Source organism: Mustela putorius, unplaced genomic scaffold (genome assembly GCF_011764305.1).
Source record: "Mustela putorius furo isolate JIRA1106 unplaced genomic scaffold, ASM1176430v1.1 tig00000129_pilon_pilon_pilon, whole genome shotgun sequence".
NCBI lineage: Eukaryota > Metazoa > Chordata > Mammalia > Carnivora > Mustelidae > Mustela > Mustela putorius.
This window is the reverse complement of record NW_025421290.1, coordinates 12,422,390-12,446,201: the sequence shown is the minus strand read 5'-3', so window position 1 is coordinate 12,446,201 and position 23,812 is coordinate 12,422,390. Positions and strand designations below refer to the sequence as shown.

Genomic DNA, 23,812 nt, shown 5'->3' with positions numbered 1-23,812 from the left:
GGGTCCGGGCAAGAATCATATGCTGCTTTTAATTGTCATGTCTCATAAGCCTCCTTTAACTCTGCAACAGTTCCTCTTTCCTTGACTTTCATGACCTTTGCAACTTCTTAAATTACAGATCAGTTATTTTATAGAAGACCCTTCAGTTGGAATTTATTGGTGGTTCCTGATGATTATATTCAGGTTATGCCCCTTTGACAAGAGTGTCACAATGTGCTCCTGTGTTTCTGTTGCATCCTGTCAGGTAGTACGTGATTCCCATTAGTCCCATTACTGGTGGTGTTCACTTTGATCGTCTAACAAACCTATCTGCCAGGCACTATGACGTTATTAAGTTGCCCTGTCTAATTCCTGCTGACTCTCCATTCTCATTTCCCATCACTCCTCCTCTGAACTCTGTATCTGTATTGTCCAGCCACTAGCCACATGTGGCTCTAAGAACTTCAAATACGGTTCAAAAGTTTTCCTTTGAAATAATCTTTTATCTTATATAAACTATATGCTCCCTCCATAGGAAATGCATCTACTGTAACCTAGAATTTTCTTTTCAGCCTTGTATGAAGGCATGTTTTGGAGATAAGACTTTGTCAAAATCAACCATGTTTATTTCTGCTATATTCCACAACTTAGTTTTATTCCACACAGAAGTCTTTCTCATGTATGCTATTCATACTGATTTACTTTCTTGTTTGTTTCTGTAAGAATCTTACTATCTTCTTGTTTTTCATGATACTATTTAGAAATCAGCTTTTCTAGATTCAAGTAAACCATTCCATTCAAAAGACCTTTCCTATTATTCAAGATTCTCAAATACGTTCATCAATATTAAACCACTTTACATAAGAAATACAAATGAAATGAACATAAAAAAAGAATCAGCTATCCCAGCTCCAAATAAAACTGGCAAGCCCCTTCAGATTAAAAACCAGTGGAAAAACTGCTATTTCCAGAACATAATAAACCAAACATTTAAAAAAAAATTTTTTTTTAATTAAGTAAATTCCACCATGGGGCTTGAACTCACAACTCTGAGATTAAGAGTCACATACTCTACCAAGTAAGCCAGCCAGATGCCCTGAAACCAAATTTATTTTTAAATTGACACAAATGATCGAACCAACAAAATGCTGAAAATATTAACACTGTGCTAAAGCCAGCATTGGAAAGCACCAACCTGTTCCATTCTTTTCACTTTTGGCTACAGCACTTGTTCGCTTTGGGGTACGCTTTTGCTTTTTTGCCAATAATCCGCTATTTCCATCACTTGGCCTTTTCTGACCTGAAATTAGGGGGAAGAGACAATTGAAAAAAAAAAAAAAATATATATATATATATATATTTTGGATACCATTAGTTTATTATAAAAGAGACATGGAAATTATTTACATGATTAAAGATTCCACAACTCAGTGGAATGAGCAGCTTCCTATGATGCCATTTCAATAATGATTTATTAAGTCTACGTGCTTTCTGAGAATGTCACCATCTCCAAATAAAAAATAATCCTTGTCACCTAGAACGACTTTGTGCCTCCATATTCTGGGAGAAGAATTTATCTCCAACTTTCACACTAACTGGATGAATCTCTCTACCCTTTCCTTTAGAGCCCGATCCAACAACTATTACTATTGCTTGCAATACTTCTCCATCAGAGTTTTCTCGAAGCATAATGCCTCCTTTGGTTACAGTTTCAGCTACAACTCAGAGAGGGGAAGAAACTTTCTAAACACCTGTTCTGCCATGATTCCCACTACCCCAGTTCGTACTCCACTCTGGAGCCACGGCCAGGCAAGAGCAGCTGTAATTATTCATTTGTCTATTCCAAATAAATTTCTTTTTCTTTTCTTTCTTTTTTTTTTTTTTTAAGGCAGGGTAAAGGAGAGGGGGAGGTAGAAAGGAAAGCACGAATAAGAGGGAGGGAGGGAGGGAACTTTACTGCTCAAGAGCTCCTAAAACTCTTAACTTACTAATTTGGGGGCTGATCATACAGGCTGATATTCTCCCTAGAAAGTCCTTACCCTTCTCTCTGTTTTCTCTTTCTTGAACAATTATACTACAGGTACCAGAGGCAACACTGGCTTCAAACCCATTCGCTGATTCCCTCTCGCAGAGACCTTCTTGGGATTCTTCAGCAATGCTATCAACTTCAATGGTTATGTCACTCTCACTTTTTATACTGCGAGACTCATCTTGACTGAGAGTAAGTGGTGAAGCTACTGAAAAGTTATGCTGTACTACAGGAGGAAGGGCAGGTGGGATAGAAACAAGAGAGTTAGACTCAGAGCTTTCAACTACTGCATCTTCAATACTGGTCTTATCCTTCTCATCCAAATCATCCAGATCGACTTCATGGCAAACCAAAGTCTCAGGCCCAATCAGAGGCATTGCATCCTCTTCTTCTTTCCGTGGAGTATTTACAGTTTCTTCAGCGGGATTGTCAAATTTTTCACTAGTCAATTCTTGAATGCGTTGGTTTGACTCTGCAATTAATGATGGCATTCCTTCATTTTCTGTTTCAAAATGTTGCTCAAAATTTAAGTTTTTCATTCCCTCAGATGCAACACAGTCACTGGTCTTTTCTTGACATAAGCTGTTGGTCATTTCCATTCCATTCTCAATTCGTATTTTTTTCTCTGGTGATGATTGTCCCAGTATTTTCCGTTTCAACTTTTTTTCTTTTGCACATTGGTCAGTTTCATCTTCGGTAGTAGAAGAGAAGTTTTTACTGTCTAATGAAGAAAATTCTAGACTCTGAGTTTCTATATGAGGTTCACTTCCCGCTTCATCCTGGCTAAATGATGAAATCTTTATAATTTCTAAAGAAAGGTCTTTTGTCTTGCTTCGTCTTCCCTTTCCCTTAGGAGATTTTTCAGCCTCTTTCTTAACTTCTTCTATGTGTTCCACTTTACTTCCAAAAATCTGTACTATTTGTTCATTCTCTCCAACTTCTAACTTCAGTGTTTCTAACGGCTGCATTTGTATCCTTTCATTGTCTTTTAATATATGTGCAGCAATCTTTGGATTTTCTTCATCTACTTTATCATCATTTAAATTTTCATTTTTTTCTAGTTCTTTACCATCAGGAGAAAGATCTTCATTCATCAAATTCTTTTCTAAAAGGTCTTCTGTTTCACTATCCGATGAGCAAGAGTCTGCAAAAGGAAATTTTATATTACAAGGGTTTCTATCTTAATTACCAATGTAACTTTAGAATAAAAATTCTACTACCCAAACAAAACTCTTAATCATGTATCTCTGAGTACATCCCTGTAAAAATTTCTGGTCATACATTTATTTGTGCCTTAAATGCGGGTACTTCAAATTAAACTCCATGTAAAATATACAACACATTGAAAATATTACTATCTCAATTTTATAAAAGAACTATTTTGCATTTTTCACTAGTGTCACGTTTAGGCTATGTTAATCCTTAGAATAATCAAAGGACCGGGGCACCTGAGTGGCTTAGTTGGTTGAGCATGCCACTCTTGGTTTTGGCTCAGATCATCATCTGGGGGTCATGAAACTGAGCCCCACATCGGGCTCAACACTCAGCAGGGATTCTGCTTAGGATTCTCTCTCTCCCTCTGCCCCTCACCCCTGTACTGACTCTCTAAAATAAATAAATAAATGTTAAATTAAAAAAAAAAGAACAAGAAAAATCAAAGGACTAGTACTGAAATTATATTAAGTTAATACATTAAGTGGTTTGATTTGAGGTCTAATAGGTACTGATTAATAAATGTGATGGGCATTTTGTGTCCCTAGAAAGAATTATTTAACATAATTCTGAAAAGAGGAGATGTACAAAATGAGCCATTTGAATTCCCCAAAATTTAAATGTTCTTCTGATTAAAAGACATAAAAGTATGGGCAAGCAAACTTTTTTTTTTTAAGATTTTATTTATTTATTAGAGAGAAAGAGATAGAAAGCACAGTGGGGGAGCAGCAGGCAGAGGAAGAAATAGGCTCCCTGCTGAGCAGAGAGCCCAACACAGGGCTGGATCCCAGGACCCTGGGATCATGACCTGAGCCAAAGGCAGACACTTAACTAACTGAGCCACCCAGGTGCCCCTAGTCAAGCTACCTTCTTGCAAAAAAAATCATTCTCATTAACTTAAAGAATTTTTTAAAATAATAAGGGCTGTAAGGAGCTATAAAACGTATTTATTTTATAGTAAATTATTTTTAAAAATAATAAATTAGGCCGTAAGAAACTATAAAACATAAAAATTCTGCTCACATGGTGATCATATTGTAAACAAGTTCAAAAAGGCAAACCTAAATGTATTTTTTTAAGTGAAAAGGTATAAGGTTTTGTGATTTTATCATATTCAAAATTTAGAATCCATCTGTTCTCATCTTAAAAAATGAAGTTTCATCTAGGAGTTGAGCAAGACTAAGACTACTATGTATATAGTTTTGTAGTTTTTACACTGCACAAGAGCATGCTATCAAAGGACACCTTACACTTTGGGGGTATCTAGCATTTGTGTATTATGACCACTTCGCACCAGATGGCAGTAAGGAGGTATGAGCATACCCTTCTCTATTTTACACACAAACACTATATGGACAAATGGCAATCTCGTAGTTCAGAATACCTTTTTTCTTGAAGGGAGGGAAAATTTCATATAAGACCACTATTTAACATTTTAATTTACATGGGAAAGCACACAAAGGAAGAAAAGTGGGGGTAAATTTAAAAACAAAACAGAATATATTCACCTATACTCATCATAAAATGCCTATATTGCATTAGTTTGTGCTTTTTGAAAACTTTGGTCTCAGCTTTGTTGAAATATCCTAGGTGAACAGCACGAGTTACGAGAAACACTGGTGTGCGTCTGAAAGACGGTGCAGCAGAGAGTAGGATGCATGACTTGTCAACCCATCATCTTTTAAAATAGAATATTCTGGGGCACTTGGGTGGCTTAGTCGTTAAGTGTCTTCCTTCGGCTCGGGTCATGATCCCAGAGCCCTGGGATCAAGCCCCGTGTCGGGCTCCCTGCTCAGCAGGAAGTCTGCTTCTCCCTCTCCCTCTCCCACTCCCCCTCCTTGTATTCCTTCTCTGTCTCTGTCAAATAAATAAATAAAATCTTAAAAAATAAAATAAAATTAGAATATTCCTACAATACTGTAGGAAAAGTATTCCCAAATTAAAATAAAACCACTAAATTTTAAACAAACATGATATACTAAAATAAAGATTTTCTTCAAGTCAAATTTTTTAGTGTAAATTATATGAGATTAAAAACTTAGATGATCTTCTATGAATCTCACACACAAGTGAAGTTTTATTGTTTATATTATTGATTTTTTAAAATCAACGATCCTCAAAATCGAGCACCTTCCATTCCATTTGACAGAGGTGAGCTGTCTGGCATATTGCTGCAAGCACTTCTGGTACCTGATTTTCCTTCACTGTTTGGAGTCTTAGATAAACCATATGGCATGTTCGATGAAAGTGTCGATTTTAAAGGAGGTCGTCCTCGTTTTGACTTCTGCCTCTCCTCATCCCTCTTTTCATCCTTTTCGCTGTCCTCTTTATTCTGGGTAACAACAACAAAATGTATGAAAAGGGCCAGTGCCTTAGAAAAAATAAACATTGTATTTCTCCAAGGAGGACCATAACTCAGAAAGGTTACATATTTTATACATCAACTCTTAATTTGTGCTTATAGAAACATTAAAAGCAAGTTGTTTTCTAACACAGTTTGTAATTTATATGAATATGATAGTCTACAGTTTGCAACACTGCAATTACATTTGTGAAAGCCAGAGTCCGTGCATAAGAGAGATGCACAACCACTCAGCACCTTCCCCGCCTCATTTCTTACTACTCCCTGAGCACCAGAAAGATACCCACATTAAACAGATAAAACACTAGGTGACTCTCTACAGGAAAGGCTGAAAATCGAGGGTGTGGTTGTGAGTACAACTAGCCAGTAGGTATGTGTTTTAAAATCTCGTATTAGCTTTCAAGACAGTGACTTAAAAAAATCCTAAAATCTGGCAGCCCTGAGTCTGCATCCCACAGGAGACTGGTGAATTCCACCCTCCCTTGGTGAGGAAAGTGTCCTCTTTTTTGTCACTATCAACCCTGCTTTACCCTTTTTTCCTGTATAGCCCCTACAGACATTTGAGTTTTAAGCCTATACCCTAAGGGATCCCTGGTTTTTATCTTTCCTGAAACAGTGTGATAATGTGTTTACATTTTTGTTCTTTTAGGTTCTTAGAAGAGAGAAAATCACAACTACCTTAAAAGAATCAAGAGGATTATCATAATGAGAAAACAAGATTTATAAAAAACAGTACAATATAAATAATACCTACATTTATCATAAAGGATATGACTCTATATACATACTTTCGCTTTTTTCTTCTGTTTTTTCTTTGGTCCACCTTTATCCAAAGGCCAGATTATCCTGTCAGCCTTTACCCATTCATCATACCTTAAAACAAAGAAAAAAATTAAAACTTTACAATACCTTATTTGAATGTATGCACCAAATAATACATCAGTGAGAAAACTAGAGAGTCTGGTTCTAGTGTTGGCAGAAACGTGGAGAGCACAGGGGCTCGCTTGCTTGTAACGTGTGCCAACTTGTGCTGGGTGCTTTGTTGACTTGCCACCAACTGTTGAAGGCAAGAGAATGTCTTAGGGTAAACAAGGTCAGAGGAAGAGCTAGGTGGGCAAACTCTACACAGACTCACAACTGAACTGCTCTTCTTTTCCACAACTGTATTTTTGTTAACCACAGATCTGAGCTTAATGCAATACGCGTGTGCTATACTGCCACTCACTCTATTGACTGAATAATGCAAAGAGAAATCAGGTGAATTCCCATTTGTAATATGATCAGTTCCAGGCTTATTTATAAAATCCTTGTCAACTCTCTTTTCCTCTCAGAACTCTATAGCCTCCAGTATTTCTAGGGAAATTTCATTCTGAACTATGTCACCTCTAAAATTCTGGAAAAAAATTTTTTTAAAGATTTTATTTATTTATTTATTTGAGAGAGAGAGAGAGAGAGAGCATGAAGGGGGGAGGTCAGAGGGAGAAGCAGACTTCCTGCTGAGCAGGGAGCCCAACTCAGGACTCAGTCTTGGGATTATGACCTGAGGTGAAGGCAGTCGCCCAACCAACTAAGCACCCAGCTGCCCTAAAACTCTGAAAATTTTTAGAGATATTTCATTTCCTTTATCCAAGTTTATCTGTTTAGCTCAAATTGAAAACTCATTTCCCCTATACCTTTTTCCAAAATATTAACATCACTTTTAAACTTCAACATGGTCCGGGACGCCTGGGTGGCTCAGTTGGTTAAGCAGCTGCCTTCGGCTCAGGTCATGATCCCAGCGTCCTGGGATCGAGTCCCACATCGGGCTCCTTGCTCCGCAGGGAGCCTGCTTCTCCCTCTGACTCTGCCTTCCACTCTGTCTGCCTGTGCTCGCTCTCACTCTCTCTCTCTTACAAATAAATAAATAAAATCTTTTAAAAAAATAAATAAATAAACTTCAACATGGTCCAAATTACTAATCAGGGGAAAATTAAACTTTGTAGAACTAAATACCAGTTCTTCCATTATGTAAACATATAGGTATTCATAGAGCTCGATCAATATCTAAAATCTGAACATTTAAGCAAAAAAATATTACAGGCAGTTCTTGTTTTGAACTGCACTGTATTAATGAAAAATATCCTCATGCTTTCTAACGCAGGTACCATGGTGCTGTGCAAAGTAAGGACATAGTTCCAATATCCACATTTTGGTAGACTCAGGACCATGAATATTCTACGGTTTGAATACTCTCTCTTCCTGGACTAACCCAATTATTTTCATTTTTCCAGGTATTCTTACCTCATTTAGAAATATTCACTCATTTGGACATTTACTGAGGGCCTACCAGCATCCCAGGCACTGTATGAGGAAATATGTAAAGAATAATAGAGAAGAGGAGGAAGGTCCTTCTTCTCTGCAACTTGCAGTATGGTGTGAAAGACAGACAGTAAAACCAAATATAGTCTGGTAAACGCAGTAAGAGGGCTATTTATGTGTCTGGTCCAGGGCTAACGAGGGAGTAAATGCCCAATTCCAAAATTCCACAGGACATATCAAACAAGCAAGAAGCACAGATCTAATCTAGAGCACATTGGGGCCGGGCCATACTGGCCTGATCACCACAGTATGTCATGTAGGTACTCCAGCATGAATAGTGCCAACCAAGGGTGATCCCAGAATTTCTCAACTACAGACCAGAACTTGCCTCACAGCTGCACATGCTACCGTGTTGCAGAAATCCAATGGATTCTCTAAGAACTACAGTGATTCTATTTCAATAAGCAGACCAGAATGATACTAGCTTTTAAGAGTACAGAAGGACAATGAAGAACCACAGACCGTGAGAGTAGCTAGTTGAGAAGATAACCAACTAGGGAGAATATAAGCAGATAATAAAATGACTGTTGAGAAAAGTCATATAGTAAAACATTAAAAAGATAAGCGCAAGGATGATAGGTAGGGGACATTCTAGAAAGCAGAACAGAAGATAGACTCACATAGAGGGTAAGTAAGAGTAGATGGCAAGGAACTGAACAGAAGCAGAGGAAAAATGAAGGTTATCCTGTGCTACAACTGCAAAGGCAGTGACTCAGGGCTGACAAAATGCCCCCCCCCCCGCCCCCCTGCTACCATTCAACAATACATGCATACAAAAGAACAATCTCAGAGGTGGACTAAAGAGTTTGCATAGAATTGCTGAATATGTTGTGTGCCCGAAACTAGTATGTCATATGTCATTGTACATCAACTATAAACATTCAAGAGTAAACTTTTTTTTTAAAGATTTTATTTATTTATTTGACAGAGATCACAAGTAGGCAGAGAGGCAGGCAGAGAGAGAGAGGAAGCAGGCTCCCTGCTGAGCAGAGAGCCCGATGCGGGACTCGATCCCAGGACCCTGGGACCATGACCTGAGCTGAAGGCAGAGGCTTTAACCCACTGAGCCACCCAGGCGCCCCAACATTTTTTTTTTTAAAGATTTTATTTATTTATTTGTCAGAGAGAGCGGGAGAACACAAGCAGGCAGAGAGGCAGGCAGAGGCAGAGAGAGAAGCAGGCTCCCCGCTGAGCAAGGAGCCTGACGTGGGACCCGATCGCAGGACTCTGGGATCATAACTTGAGCCGAAGGCAGCATCTTAACCAACTGAGCCACCCAGGCGTCCCTATTTTTTTTTTTTTTAATTACAAAAGTTTCTGGGCACCTGGATGGATCAGCCTGCACAATGTCTGACTCTTGATTTTGGCTCAGGTCATGATCTCACAGTTGTGAGATCAAAGCCCACCCCCAACCAGGTAGGTTCCAAACTCAGAGGGAGTCTGCTTGAGATTCTCTCTCCCTCTGTCCTTCCCTCACTTGTGCTCTTGATCGCTCCCTAAAATAAGTCAATAAACTCTTCTAAAAAATTTAAAAAGCTTGTTCCTAGTATTGGCAGAAGTGTGAAGGGCATAGGCTGTTTGAGAACTTTTTTTTTTCCAAGATTTTTATTTATTTATTTATTTGACAGGCAGAGATCACAAGCAGGCAGAGAGAGCGGGGGAAGCAGGCTCCCTGCTGAGCAGAGAGCCAGATGCGGGGCTCAATCCTATGACCCGAGATCATGACCTGAGCCAAAGGCAGAGGCTCAACCCACTGAGCCACCCAGGTCTCCCTGGTTTGAGAACTTTTAAAGTTTTATATGGTAATCATTAAGCCCATACTCTTAAAATTATGCAAAATGAAAGAAACCTAACTCTCTCTCACTGAAGAAAACAGGGGCGCCTGGGTAGCTCAGTCACTTGAGCATATGCTATTGGCGCAGGTCATGATCCCAGGATCCTGGGATGGAGCTCCACGTTGGGCTCCCTGCTCAGTGGGGAGCCTGTTTCTCCCTCTCTCTCTCCCTCTTTCTCTGCCCCCCCCCAAAAGCCTTAAAAAAAGTCAACATTTATTGAGCATTTACTACATGACATGCACTGTTTCAAACACTTTGTATATTAAAACAGGTGGTAAGCACTATTTCTCACATCTCTATAAGATATGTACTTCACTTTCCCCAATTTAGAGGTGAGAGAACTGACACATAACACACTTCCAATATGAAGGGAAACGTTGAAGCACATTGGCTCCAAGCAAAGACGGGGAAGCAGAGATATTAAACACAAGACTTTCCAAAAGAGAAAGAAAAGTAGTCCCTGACATTCAGGAACTGGCCTAGTACTATCAGCCACACAGCTGACCTGGCACTCACAGTCAGGTCCTGTTATTCTCTTGTTGAACAACAATTTCACTGAACAGCAACATCAGACAAGTCTACTCCATGAGCATGATGGAACAAGACAAAAGCATGACTTCGTAATTGTTAGTATCTAACTACTGGGAAAAAAGGAACATTGTCCAAGCCACAAAAATGATCTTCATCCTTATCTTGAATGACTTGCTGCTTCTTTACCAATTACAACACTAACCTTGGTCTAGTCTTCTCTTCTTTTAGATAAGATTTATTAAGATAACCAGAATTATCACCACTTCCTGACCATGTCCAATCCAGAGCAAAGCCCACTCCCTAAACCCTCCCCAAATTACCTAACAAGCTCAAATCTGAGTCTTTTCTAATTTTTAAGATTTTGTTTATTTGAGAGAGGGAGAGTGCACAAAGGGTGGAGAGGCACAAGGAAAGGGAGAAGCAGGACTCCTTGATGAGTGGGGAGCCTGACATGGGGCTTGATCCCAGGACCCTGGGATCACGACCTGAGCCACTCAGGTGCCTCATCTAATTAAATCAACCTATTTAGAATTATTACAATGCTTGATACAAACTTCATTTTGAATAAATGTAATTAACAAACCACCTGCACTGCTGAGAGCTTCAGGCCTGCCTCCCCACCCATGTCCTGAAAGATTTCTCCACATAATCCTGGCCTACTGCTGTTCCTAGAGGCGGTGCCCTAGACTTTCATTAATTCATCTAACACCTTATAATCTTATATACCCTCTGGTATCCCATACTCTGTTCTCTCACTGCAAATGAGGAATAAATTCAACCTATTCAACTACAGATAGGATCCTGGTGGGGTGGAAGTACTGACATAGCTAATAAAGCAGTGGGGATGTTGAGAGTTTTGGAGAATTCAGATAAAAGGCGTGCTTTATAAATACCCATGTACCATTTGGTTTAGTCCACAACATTAAACATCTTTTTGAACCATGGAAAGAAATTGCAATAGTAAGAACACAGATTTCTTGCTTACCTGACGTTCCATCCATAATAATGTACCAAGTATAAAACTTCTCCATCATCAATTTCAGTGCTTTTAATACTGGCTTCATAGATTTTCTGCGTTTTCCCTCGACCATATTTTACTTTCACTTTGGTTCCTGTTAGGCAGGGTTCCATGTCTTCCTCATCTTCCTCCCCTTCAGAGTCACATTTGCTTTCAGTTTCTTCCCTGCGGCAAGTTAATAACATTGATAATGCTACTAATTTAATGGAGAACAAACTTAATACATGCTAAAAGAATCCAACATGTGTAATAGTCAAAACCTAAGTATTACCTTAATAACGTGTCAGTGGAGGAGGAGAAGAAGGAGGAGAAGGAGAAGATTTTTATGGACTACCTACTAGGAATTTATTTATTATATAAAGGTGCACTGTACCACAAGTAAATCTGTATTTCTTAAAGGCCAATCAGTAATCACAGTTAATGATGATATAGAGTCTAATTAATCACTTTTGATAAAACAGAGAAGATCCATCTCTTTTGAAAAAGTCTTTAGGATTCATATTCAAGTGCCACCTTCTTATGTGAAAATTATCAAGCTTGTAACTTCCTGCAACTAAGCTGTCTTAAATCTTCTCTACCCAATTTGGAATGGTTCTTCGAAACTGTTTTAGTGAGCAGAATAATGAACAAGGGCTATCTACCTGAGTAGCTGTCTTTTAAATTAGTTTACATTTTGAAGGTTACTCTACCCTAACAAAGAAACAGTAGATATTTTAATATTAGGTCACTTGTTGAAACTGTGAGATACCACCAGAACAAAGCTTTGTGTATCTTGTATTGATTTCTATGTGTTTTTACTCCTATTCCATCAACCTTTCTTTGTTTCAAATAATCAGGTAGAAAAGAGACTGACATGGGAGGTCCAACAATATTTTAAATATCTTTACAAACAAAACATTCTGTATTAACCCTCGTAAGGATTCCGAAGAGATTTGCACCAAAGATCTTTCTAGTGTCATAAGAGTTTTAAATGCTTCAGAGGAGGCATTGTGCTATAACAAATACAGGGCATTAATTTGGGGACTACTAGGGGAACTGACATGAAGAAGCTTTTCAATCACATTTGCCCTAGCAATGTTTTATCTCGAAGGACACCTTCCAAATTATATCCTGATAATGTAATTTCAAAATACTAAGAAACTACTTCAAACAGAAATCTCTACAGATTTAAAAAAAAATCTGTTTCTATGATTCCTGTTATAGAATGAGAATACAGACTATGTTTTTCTATCTATTCAATCTTTAATAAAGGGAATACTGTTCTTCATATTCAAGTCTGTGAAACTCTAAAATAAGTATCTGTTCCATTTACATATCAACTATAAGTACATTTTGTATTTACATGTGTTATGTGTTTTATGTATTATGTACATATAACACGTATTTTGAGGTTTATTTTTAACAAAACTTCAAACTATAATAAAGCCCTACTTTTTAAATGGTTCACCTTTGCTCAGATTTATTGTCCAAATGTTTGAAATACTACACTCACATCATTATATTCAATTCCAATTATCTCCTCCCAGTTTTCCTAATACTAATCCTACTACAGAAGTTTATTTACTAATCTAATTCACACGTAATTGTGACAGCTCCTGTACCTATTTTTACTGGTTCATAAAATTACCTCTTCCACTCACCCATCATTCCTAATTTTCCAAATATTTTCTCAATGGTTAATTTTCAACTGGGCGTCAGCCACTAGTTGGATGGGGCAGGCTACCTTTCCCCCATTTTGCTTAACAACTCAAATTTCTAGAAAATTTATCATCCTATAATGTAATAATTGAAAAGTAGCTATGGAGAAGAGCTTATGTTACAAGAACATGTGTTATTATGCTGTTGTTGCTGAATTAAAATTCATTTTTTAGTAGCATATAAAAATTAGTAAATCCATTTGACAACACAGAAATGGCCAACTAAACACAGTCGGACATTACTTCGATCTAGCTGGACTGCTTGATCCTTGGTTATCTTTAAGTCAGTTCAGTCCATACATGTATAATACATGGGAAAAAAAAAATACCAACACTCAACAGCAAACAGGATGGACATTAAAAAAACTGAAATTTATTGGTGTGATGTGGGGCAAGAATGTATTTTCCAAACTAGAATCAGGGGTGCATGCCACTTATTCCAATACAATAACTTGAAAAAGAAAAATGTCTTAGATCAAGCTAACACACAGAAACATCTGCTAGTACTGTGCACCCATGTGTTTGTTAGCTTTCCCACATTGTACCTTTTTTAAAATGGAATTTTTGCTGTCGCTGTTTCCTCTTGTCCACTTCCTCCATTTTTCTCCAGCTCCCTTCCCTGCTGTCAACTGCAGGACCTTTCTTTTGACTGGGTGGCGCAGCCTTCTTTGAGGCCACTGTTTAGGGCACAAGTGCTATTAAAATGGTGCGACCAGTATATTCTCCAATTCCGAAAGGCGATACACATCATCTTCACAATGTGTCTCACCTTCATTAGACAAGAGGAATGGAAGTCCCAATAAGAAAACATTCCCTCAAACCTGAATCTCTAAGCAGGAACAGAGCGCTGCTGTACCCCAGACAGGTGCTTCTGGAGAACAAATATAAGATAATGTACCTCTCTTGGCTTTTCTCTTCCTCTTCATCTGAGTCTTTATCAGAATCCTCCTGCTTTTTAATTTTCTTCTCCTTTTGCTTTGGTGTGTTTTTTCTCCCCAGTAGTTCATTTTCTTTTTTCTCTGCGATTTCATAGTCATCGACTACATCCTTATTTTCTGTATCATTGTCTTTTAATTTGTCTTCTGTTTTCTCTTCTTCAATTTCTTTCTTAATAGAATGTGCATCTCGAGCTATTCTCCTTCGTCCCTAGTAGAAGGGGTAAGAGCTTTAAAATCGCTATCACGACAAAGGAGGAAAAAGCAGAAAATGCTTCTTTTTCTTAAACTTCACAGCAATGAGTAGTTATCTCTCTGGCTTGAGACATGACAATGACAATTCATCAAGCCTTGTGTACTTTTCCTTTCAACCCATGTAAATTACTTAATTATGTCCATGTCTATGATCCTTGGATACAGACTACAGGAAAAAAAAATTTCCTCCTTTATCCAATACATTATTTTCTCAGTTTTATTATTTCTTGACTATAATGATTTTTTTAATTGAAGTACAGTTGACATACAATGTTATATAAATTTCAGGTGTACAACACAGTGATTTGACAATTATATACCTTATGCAGTGCTTACCATAAGTGTGGTTACCATCTGTCACCAGTCATCACAATATTACTGACTATATTTCCTATGCTATACTTTTCATCCCTGTGATTTATAACTCTTACTTTGTGCCTCTTAATCCCTCTGTATTCATGAGTCTGTTTCTGTTTGTTCATTTGTTTTTAGATTCCACATATATGTATGTATTATTTATCCTTGTAGACTTATTTCACTTGACATTATTTTATCCCATTTTTAGTTATTTCTTGACTATAGTGAAAGTTCTAAAATAATTAACTAAATATCAATGACACAAGTTAACAATAATTTAAAAAATAATAAACCAGCCCCCTAAATTATGGAGTCTTCAAAAGCCCTGTGATCTCTAATTTTCCATTTTTAAAATAAAATTTACATTATCACTTTCTGTGTGACCACATTTTAAAAGAACTGAATTGGGGCACCGGGATGACTCAGTTGGGTGTCCAACTCTTTGTCCCAGAAATACCACTTTTATTTTATAAGTTTCTTTCTTTATTTAAGTAATCTCAAAATGTGGGGATTGAACTCACAACCCCAAGATCAAGAGTCGCATTCTCTTCTGACTCAGGCAGCCAGGCATCCCAGAAATCCCATTCTTAGGATTCTGCCATCTATATTCAGACAAATGAGGAGGAATTTTTACAAGGATTTTTTTTTTTTTAAGATTTTATTTATTTATTTGAGAGAGAAGGAGTGAGAGAGAGCGTGAGAGAGGAGAAGGTCAGAGGGAGAAGCAGACTCCCCAAGGAGATGGGAGCCCGATGCAGGATGAGATCCTGGAATTCCAGGATCATGAACTGAGCCGAAGGCAGTCGCTCAACCAACTGAGCCACTCAGGTGCCCCTGACAAGGATATTTCTTGCAGCACTTTTTGTAATTGTAAAAAATTTAGGAGAAAATCTTAAGGAAGGTAAATTTATGGTACATCCATACTATGTAGTACTCTGCAGGTATTTTTTGTAAGATGAGGAACATCTTTAATAACAAGAAAGTATGTCCAAAATACATGTAATGGGGGATATTATTCAGTCTTAAAAAGGAAGGAAATTATGACACATACACGGATTGAACCTGGAAGACATAGTGAAATATGCCAGTCAAAAAAGGATGAAACAGGGGCGCCTGGGTGGCTGAGTGGGTTAAAGCCTCTGCCTTCGGCTCAGGTCAATGATCCCAGGGTCCTGGGATGGTGCCCCATATCAGGCTCTCTGCTCAGCAGGAAGCCTGCTTCCCCATCTCTCCCCTGCCTGCCTCTCTACCTACTTGTGATCTTAAGGATTTTAAATAAAATCTTTAAAAAAAAAAAAAAAGAAAGAAAGAAACAGTAAGATTCTACATATCTGAGGTACCTAGAGTCATCAAATTCATAGAGACAGAAAGTAGAATGGGGGTTGCCACAAGCTGGGATGGGAGCTTACTGTTTAATGTCTAGTTTCAGTTTTGCAAGATGAAAAAGGTACTGGAGATAGACAGTGGTGATGAGTGCACAACATATTAGCGTAGTTAATGCCACTGAACTGTACATTTAAAAATAGATGATGGGGGCACCTGGGTGGCTCAGTGGGTTAAAGCCTCTGCCTTCAGCTCAGGTCATGATCCCAAGGTCCTGGGATCAAGCCCCTCATCGGGCTCTCTGCTTAGCAGGGGGCCTGCTTCCTTCTCTCTCTCTGCCTGCCTCTGATGTCTGTCAAATAAATAAATAAAATCTTAAAAAAAAGAAAAATATTTTAATAAAAAAATAAATAAAAATAAAAATAAAAATAGATGATGCATATTATGTGTATTTACCACAAACTTTTAAATTAAAAATAAAAATTAAAGAAATGAAACAAACCATTTGAATGTTTCATTAAATTCACTAGAAGATTCTACTTACTAGATGAGGGTTAAAATGGACAGTTTCAAAAAATGGTTTCTAAGCACCGAAAAGAAGAATTTCATCTCCTCTTTCACTAAATATGATTTCATTAAAAAATAAGATATAACAGTAACTGAACTCCTTTGATAGTGTGATAAATTTTTCCTTCTAAAATCTGGTAAGTCCTGGGCGCCTGGGTGGCTCAGTGGGTTAAGCCTCTGCCTTCAGCTCAGGTCATGATTTCAGGGTCCTGGGATCGAGCCCCGCATCGGGTTCTCTGCTCAGCAGGGAGCCTGTTTCCCCCCCTCTCTCTGCCTGCCTCCCTACCTACTTGTGATCTCTGTCTGTCAAATAAATAAATAAAATCTTTAAAAAAAATAAAATTTGATAAGTCCTACCACATAGACACCATTCGACAACAATCAAAATAGTGGATGACCATGTCCACAAAGGACTTATATACTAATGGAGAAGAGCAGAGTTAGAAGATTACAGCAGTGTGCCCATGACTAGAAAATAAGAGGAAGTATAAAAAACTGCCACAAGAAATGTACATGTAGTGTGCTGCAGGTAACAGAGAAAGAAAAGATCCCACCCAGTTGGAGGCACAAGTATTACAAGGAGGAGATTCATGCACTCCACAGCTATTTAGTAAGTCCTTCCTTATAGATCAAGCACTATTCACAATGCCTGGGACCTGTCAATGAACAGAATAAACGCTAATCCCTGACCTCACTGAGTACGATTCTAGTGCAGACCAGGGTAAAAGAAACAAATATAAAAAACAAAATATAAAGTAAGTTACAGATAAAAAAAGCAACATTAGAGGGATTGCAAATACCAAAGAGAAGCAGTAGGTTACAAGTTTAGATAACGTTACCAGGATAAGCTTCAGTGAGGTGACTTCTGAGCAAGACTTGAAGAAGTACATATGTGAGACTGATGCCAGATGAGAATGACATCAAAAGACATAAACAGAAAACAATAGGAGGAATGGTTTTTTCAGCTAGAAGAAATAATATGAGCTATATTTAGGAAAAAATAGCCACACTAGTCTGCCTAAAGCACAACTCAATACTAAAAAATAAATAGGTTAATTAGGACCATTTTTTGTGTATATCTGAAAATGTCCATAATAAAAAATTGTAAGTAATGTTTAAAATAAAGCAGGTAAAACTAATGTTAACTACTTACTCTTGGAGATTTTAATTCTATTTCTTCTCTTTCACTTTCACTGTTTGAATCAATATTTTCCTCAGGTTCACTCTTCACTTCTACTAAAGGCATTTCTTGATCTACTTTTAGAGCCTCTTCCATTGATTCTTCTAAGTCTTTTTTTTCCTCTTTTACTTTTGGTTCATGATGGTGAACAGTTCTGAACTGAATATTTGCAGAACGGCAGTATTCCTCAAAACCATAGAGATACCTAAAGAAAAGATATTTCATTTTAGGAAATGTTAGTCTTTACATTTAACTTGAATACTATATTATTACACATACACACACACACACACAGAGATTTTTAGAAAGTAAAACTCAAGACTTTTTTTTTTTAAGTACTTTTCCTATGTGACTAATTTCTCAGTGTTTTATACAGGTTATCAACAGAAATACTGATCATAAAATTTCTCCTGAAAAATCTGCGCCTGTGATAACTGAACGTAGCTATCATAGTTTTAATATGAAGGCTTTTGACCATAAGCGATATAGCTCTATAACATGTATCACCATTTCAAATTATTAACACTGCTGCATCATCCCTCACTTTGAAAAGGAAATCAGGACAATATAGAAAATGGAGTAAAGCAGACCTGGTTCAATGAAATAACATTCAGTCACATGTATCGATTAACCTAAAGCTTTTTATATACTTTCTCTAACTTCAATGTTCTTTGATGTGTTTTTGCTTAACTGTTAACAAATTAAATGGAAAATATTCCTGTAATATGTATTCTTTGATGAATAAACTATACTACTTACTTTCTATAAGCAGTTTTTACATTGTAGGAAGCAGCTGAATTCAAAATAGGAATGCCAAGGTCCATATAAATTTGCTTCCATACAGCACCACTATCAATCTGGAAAATTAAGTTTTTATTTGTTAACATTTATAAAGGGAAATAATCTTTACACTAATATTCTAGGTTCGTTAAGAAAATGTGGTTATAACCTACAGTGCATATAACAGTGCAACATTAGATAATTTAACTTTTCATTACATCCTTACTTACATTATCACATCCACCTTGATGATAAACCAGTCTAAAGAGTTTGAAGAGATTGAGATCTTTATAGCCCAAGACAGGTGGTTTGTTGATTGGAGTACCTTTTTAACATGAAGGCAGAAATAAAATTTTTATTCAAAGGGAAAATGCTTTTACAAGGCTATCAATACAAAGCTTTCCAACTTCTAATTTCCCAAGGTTTATTAATCAGAAGCATATATTTAAAGAATCCTAAATTATTTAAGACAATACAAAATATTCTCTATATTCTTTATTCAGCATTGTGATAGTCTTTAGATATACCTCTATGATTACTAAAATCACATTTCTCACAACTAATAAAATCACCTGTCACTGATTTGGGTAGAACTAAATCCTTCAACTACAAGGCGTAGCAAACAATGCTGCTGGTTCAAGAAGTCTGGGTAAGAACATACACAATGGAAAGGGTACAATATAGGGCATGCATCCATTTTCAATGCGTGAACACAAACGTTAAGAATGTTAACTGTAATCTGAAGGATGATTTCCCTAAGTCACAGAATTCCTAGGACTAATTTATTAGAAGATTTTCCAGGACTTATGTAAAGTCAAAAAGTAGAATAATTTATAAAGGCTGTATTTCTTTTAACTGTATTAGAAATCCTATTCTTGGAGCACCTGGGTGGCTCAGTTGGTTAGGTGTCTGCCTTTGGCTCAGGTCATGACCCCAGGGTCATGGGATTGAGCCCCAAATTGGGCTCCCTGCTCAGCAAGGGTCTGCTTCTCCCTCTCCGTCTGCCACTCTCCCTGCTCATTCTCTCTCTCTAATAAATGAATAAAATCTTTATTAAAAAAAAAGGAAAGAAGAAGAAATCCTATTATATTTAGATAGGAACCGATCTCCTATTTTGTTTCATTTGTTGAGATCCAGGATCAGGCTATTTTACTTGCTGCAAAGACCGCACCAGTAACTAAATGGGTGTGTAGATTAATATTACTATTGTTCCCTTTCCTTTACTGAAATATTATTATAACAATTTTCAGTTTTGTCTCAAGTAGACTGAGTATAATTATACCTATAAAACTTTCATATATATTTCTGTTCAAAATGAGTATTAATAGTTGTTTTTATTTCAAATATTTTATTTTCAACTCTGATTCTTAAGGCTTTACTTAAAATCCAAATCCATATGCCTATGATTCTAATAAAAATAATGCATAAACCTAGAATGTTAAAAAAAAAAAACCTAGAATGTTAAACTGTAAAAGAAATGATTACTTTTAAATAACAAGCATGAAATACCTCTGTCTTCCATAAACTTATAAAGCTGTTGGAGGAAGTTGTCCCTCTCTTCAGGATCAAGTTCTTCCTCAGGCTGTAAAAGTAAAGTATATAAATACAAAGAACAATGAATAGGGTGAGATACAGTCTTCTTTTTTAATTTGTTGTTGTTGTTGTTGTTGATGAACACAACATAGAGGAATTGTATTAAGCTGGAAAATGTGAATTTCCTCCAAATGGTACAATGCTAGACTTTAAGTCATATTTTTATAGAGCTGATTTGATAAAACTGTCAAAATACACAATCTCTACCCTTTACCCATCTACCATTCTAATCCTACCCTTGAATATCAACACAGGGACTAAGAGTAGCCAGGCGGAAAAGGCTCAGGAATCAGTAAGAATGTTTTCACTTCATTTGGTTTAGTTTTTTTTTTTTTTTAATCCATCAAAATGCATGTGGTCCACAAAAATACATTGATAAGCACAATAATTACATATATATTTATTATTTAAAAATAACCCACATAACTTGTACCCTTGGGGCTAATACATTATATGTTTAATTAGAAAATTTTTTAATTAAAAAAAAACAAATAAAATAAAAAGCAAAAAATATATATATAAATGTTAAAATTTGTTACTGTTGAATGAATATAAACTAGAGGTTACAAAGTCACATGGCAAAGGTTTTTTTTTTTGATAGCATAGTGGTTTAAAGATGTTTATGTTGGGACGCCTGGGTGGCTCAGTTGGTTAAGCAGCTGCCTTCGGCTCAGGTCATGATCCCAGGGTCCTGGGATCGAGTCCCACATCGGGCTCCTTGCTCGGCAGGGAGCCTGCTTCTCCCTCTGCCTCTGTCTGCCTCTCTGTCTGCCTGTGCTCACGCACTCTCTCTCCCTCTGTCTCTGACAAATAAATAAAATCTTTAAAAAAAAACAAAAAAAACATTTAAAGATGTTTATGTAATATTTTGTCTCAGGCCCTACCATCCCTTCTTATATCACATTAGCCTGCTTTTCTCATTTGCCCTTCTTACACAGCCTCTGTAAAAAAGACTTCGCAAGCCCTGAAAAAAAAAATGAAAATTATTTCTTAAGGAAGGAAACTAGATTCATAACCACAAATTCATTCCTGGGGGTGGGGAATCAATGGAAACACTCATGTAAAACAAAACAAAACAAAACAAAAAAACTACTCTCTCTGCAAGTACCTATCTAAGTGTTAATTATACTAATTATATAAATCTAATGATTCCTTCTTATAATGTCCAAGTCTTGGCTCTAGTCAAACAAACAGACTATGGGCTTCAATAAAATATTCTCTTTCCTGATTGACTACTTATAAACAAATAATTGGGAAAATTCTTACTTAAAATTTAGCAATACTATGGAGAAGGAGAAACAAAACAGTATCTTTTGTCCACATAAATTATTGTAATTTAATTTCAGAGTACTGCTTTTCTGTGTTCCAAAAGAAGAATTTAGAGTTTTGTCTTTCAAAGCCATAATCAAAGCAAAATTAACTGTCAGCCAATAGAGTATTCACCATCCAGAGAGCAACAGGTCCTTTAAAATCATGTATTAAGAATTTTAATTGCTAAAATACAGCAGCCAGAGTCAATGAACACGCAGTTGATTAAAATATATAATTTAAAAAACCATGAGGCAATCAAGGGAAAGAGAATGATTTACAGCACTGGAGTACTTTGAATTTTAACAAATACAAAGAACCTAAGTCAAAGTTCTAAGCCTCACAGATTAGCAATATGGAGTCAATAGGGGTCATCACTAAATGTTCCAATCAAAAGATGGCAATTTTTTCCCCTTGTGAATTTAAAAAGTCTCGCTTTTGCAAGGTAATTAGAACAACGACCAATGAGTTAACTCAAAAAAGAAAAAAATAAGCCACTAGCCCAAGAACCATTTCAAATATTATTTCAAATATTATTTTACTTTCTCTGTTCATGGTATTTTTAAATGCAAAGTCCTCTATTTTAAAAGATCCATTTATTTGACAGACAGAGATCACAAGTAGTCAGAGAAGCAGAGAGAGAGAGAGAGAGGGAGGAGGAAGCAGGCTCCCCGCTGAGCAGAGAGCCTGATGTGGGGCTCCATCCCAGGATCTTGGAATCATGACCTGAGCTGAAGGCAGAGGCTTTAACCCACTGAGCCACCCAGGCACCCCCAAAGTTCTCTATTTTTAAAGATTTCTTTTTTTTTTTTTTTTAAGTAATCTCTATGCCCAATGTGCGGCTCAAACTCACTATCCCAAGATCAAGAGTTGCATGCTCTACTGACTGAGCCAGCCAGGTGCCCCTGTTCATGGTACCTTCATACCTATGGCATCTCTCTCCTGGTCAATAACCAGAAGGTGTTCCATTCTTAAAGGGCTTTAGAGTAAGAGAAGCTTGTAATAGTAAGAGGTAAAGTCCACTAGACTGCTGATATGCCTTCTTCCCTGCATTCAGTTAAGTATTTGAAGAGGAATTATGTACCCAGTAAAATGCCAGGGTGGAGAACAGGATTAAGGATATGGAAGAAGGATGAACAAGATCATAATTTTAAGAAATTTATAGTTTTATTTAGCATCAATATATACTACCTAGTGTTATATATGTAGTTGTACATCTATCTATATATATTAGTAAATTATGAATTTTCTGACTTTGGAAACTGTATCTTCAAATTCACTTCAGACATTTATTGATGGCAACCATGAGTCAGGGAAGAATATACAAAAGTACTGTGTTGAAAATGAGAAGACCTACTTTCTACTTTTGACCCTGAGTCTAGCAGAGGATGCAGCAATGAAAAACAAGCCTACATAATACAACATTAAAAGTGTCGCAAAATACATACAAGAATATAGGATGGGGGTCAGCGGTTCTGCTGGAGACGGAGAGATAGTGGTTATATTAGGGAAAGCCTTAAAATGTGAAGAGTAGAGAGCCCAGGAGCTAGAGCAAACAGCATAAACAGGAGGCCAGCAAAGGCAGGCTGTGATTAAGAAAGCACTTTCTAATGATATGCTAGAGAATCAGAACTGGAATCTGAGAGAGCTGAAGAGGAATTATATTAGATTTGTGTTTTAAAAGCTCTCTACCAATAATGAGCTTGATGGATTGGAAGGGAAAGGAAAGTGACTGTAAGAATCCACAAGGAAGAGGATCAATGCTTGGATTAGTCTTGCTCTCTGATGATGGAAAGATGACCCCCTACTCCAGAAGGAGAAAGAGAGAGAGGAGTAAATGCTGAGATTCTTTTTAAGTCTAAATTACTCATGTTTATAATCTTGAAGGTTCCCACACATTGTAAGGGCTCGAAAGGTTAAAGACATGCCTACTTTACCCACAATTTTATCACCAGGGATTGGCATTTAGCTAAAACATTCTGTTAGTATGTGAATGAAAACAATGTCTGTGAAAATAAACTGGGGAGATTTTCTTCGATTAATTTACATTTGCTGAGTTTCAGAGCTAGCCTTAATGATAATATAAATTGAACAGGGGTCCGAGAAAAGAAAAAAATAAGAATGGCTGAGGATGGAGGGCACCTAGCTGCACTCTGCAGAACCAAGCACCATGAGAAGCACAACCAAAGACGCAACTTGGCAGCTGCCCCTGGGCTGGGGGACGGGCACAAAAGAAGCAGTCACACCAGCAGCTCTGCTCATGCTTTTATTGTAGCCAACCCTAAGTCTGGAACACACCAAATAGCCATACTGATTTTTTTAAAACCATGCAATAAATGCTAGAACAATTTATGACTGGGGTAAATGCACAGAACATTTACAGGTCATACTAAACCTTAACTCAAGCAGAGCTGCTATTTGTTCCTACACAAAATCTTGGATTCTATGTAGATTCTTTTTGGATTCTTTAAATCTCAGCTGTTTTATACCACT

General features: G+C 37.0%; 1 protein-coding gene, 1 long non-coding RNA gene and 1 pseudogene across 6 annotated transcripts in view; 1 reads left to right on the top strand and 2 right to left on the bottom strand.

Annotated features, from left to right (window-relative positions):
* Positions 1-6,372, top strand: part of LOC106005878 — a 28,665-nt gene extending 22,293 nt beyond the window's left edge. Inside the window, exons 3-4 of the long non-coding RNA XR_006603693.1 lie at positions 2,060-2,200; positions 6,232-6,372. This is a non-coding gene — a long non-coding RNA (uncharacterized LOC106005878). The remainder of the gene's footprint in view (positions 1-2,059; positions 2,201-6,231) is intronic.
* ARID4A (AT-rich interaction domain 4A) overlaps positions 1-23,812 on the bottom strand; it is a 63,422-nt gene that overhangs the window by 10,034 nt on the left and 29,576 nt on the right. For 3 of the 5 annotated variants that reach the window (XM_013056634.2, XM_004738858.3, XM_013056637.2), the window contains exons 12-21: positions 19,928-20,000; positions 18,649-18,743; positions 18,398-18,495; positions 17,612-17,843; positions 13,920-14,167; positions 11,292-11,489; positions 6,371-6,455; positions 5,351-5,552; positions 2,019-3,152; positions 1,175-1,279 (exon numbers count right to left, since the gene is read on the bottom strand). In XM_013056634.2, coding sequence (XP_012912088.1) covers positions 1,175-1,279; positions 2,019-3,152; positions 5,351-5,552; positions 6,371-6,455; positions 11,292-11,489; positions 13,920-14,167; positions 17,612-17,843; positions 18,398-18,495; positions 18,649-18,743; positions 19,928-20,000 — 2,470 coding nt within the window. The remainder of the gene's footprint in view (positions 1-1,174; positions 1,280-2,018; positions 3,153-5,350; positions 5,553-6,370; positions 6,456-11,291; positions 11,490-13,919; positions 14,168-17,611; positions 17,844-18,397; positions 18,496-18,648; positions 18,744-19,927; positions 20,001-23,812) is intronic. The other 2 variants (XM_013056640.2, XM_004738861.3) reach the window with 1 other exon arrangement.
* LOC123389152 lies at positions 1,241-2,012 on the bottom strand (annotated as a pseudogene).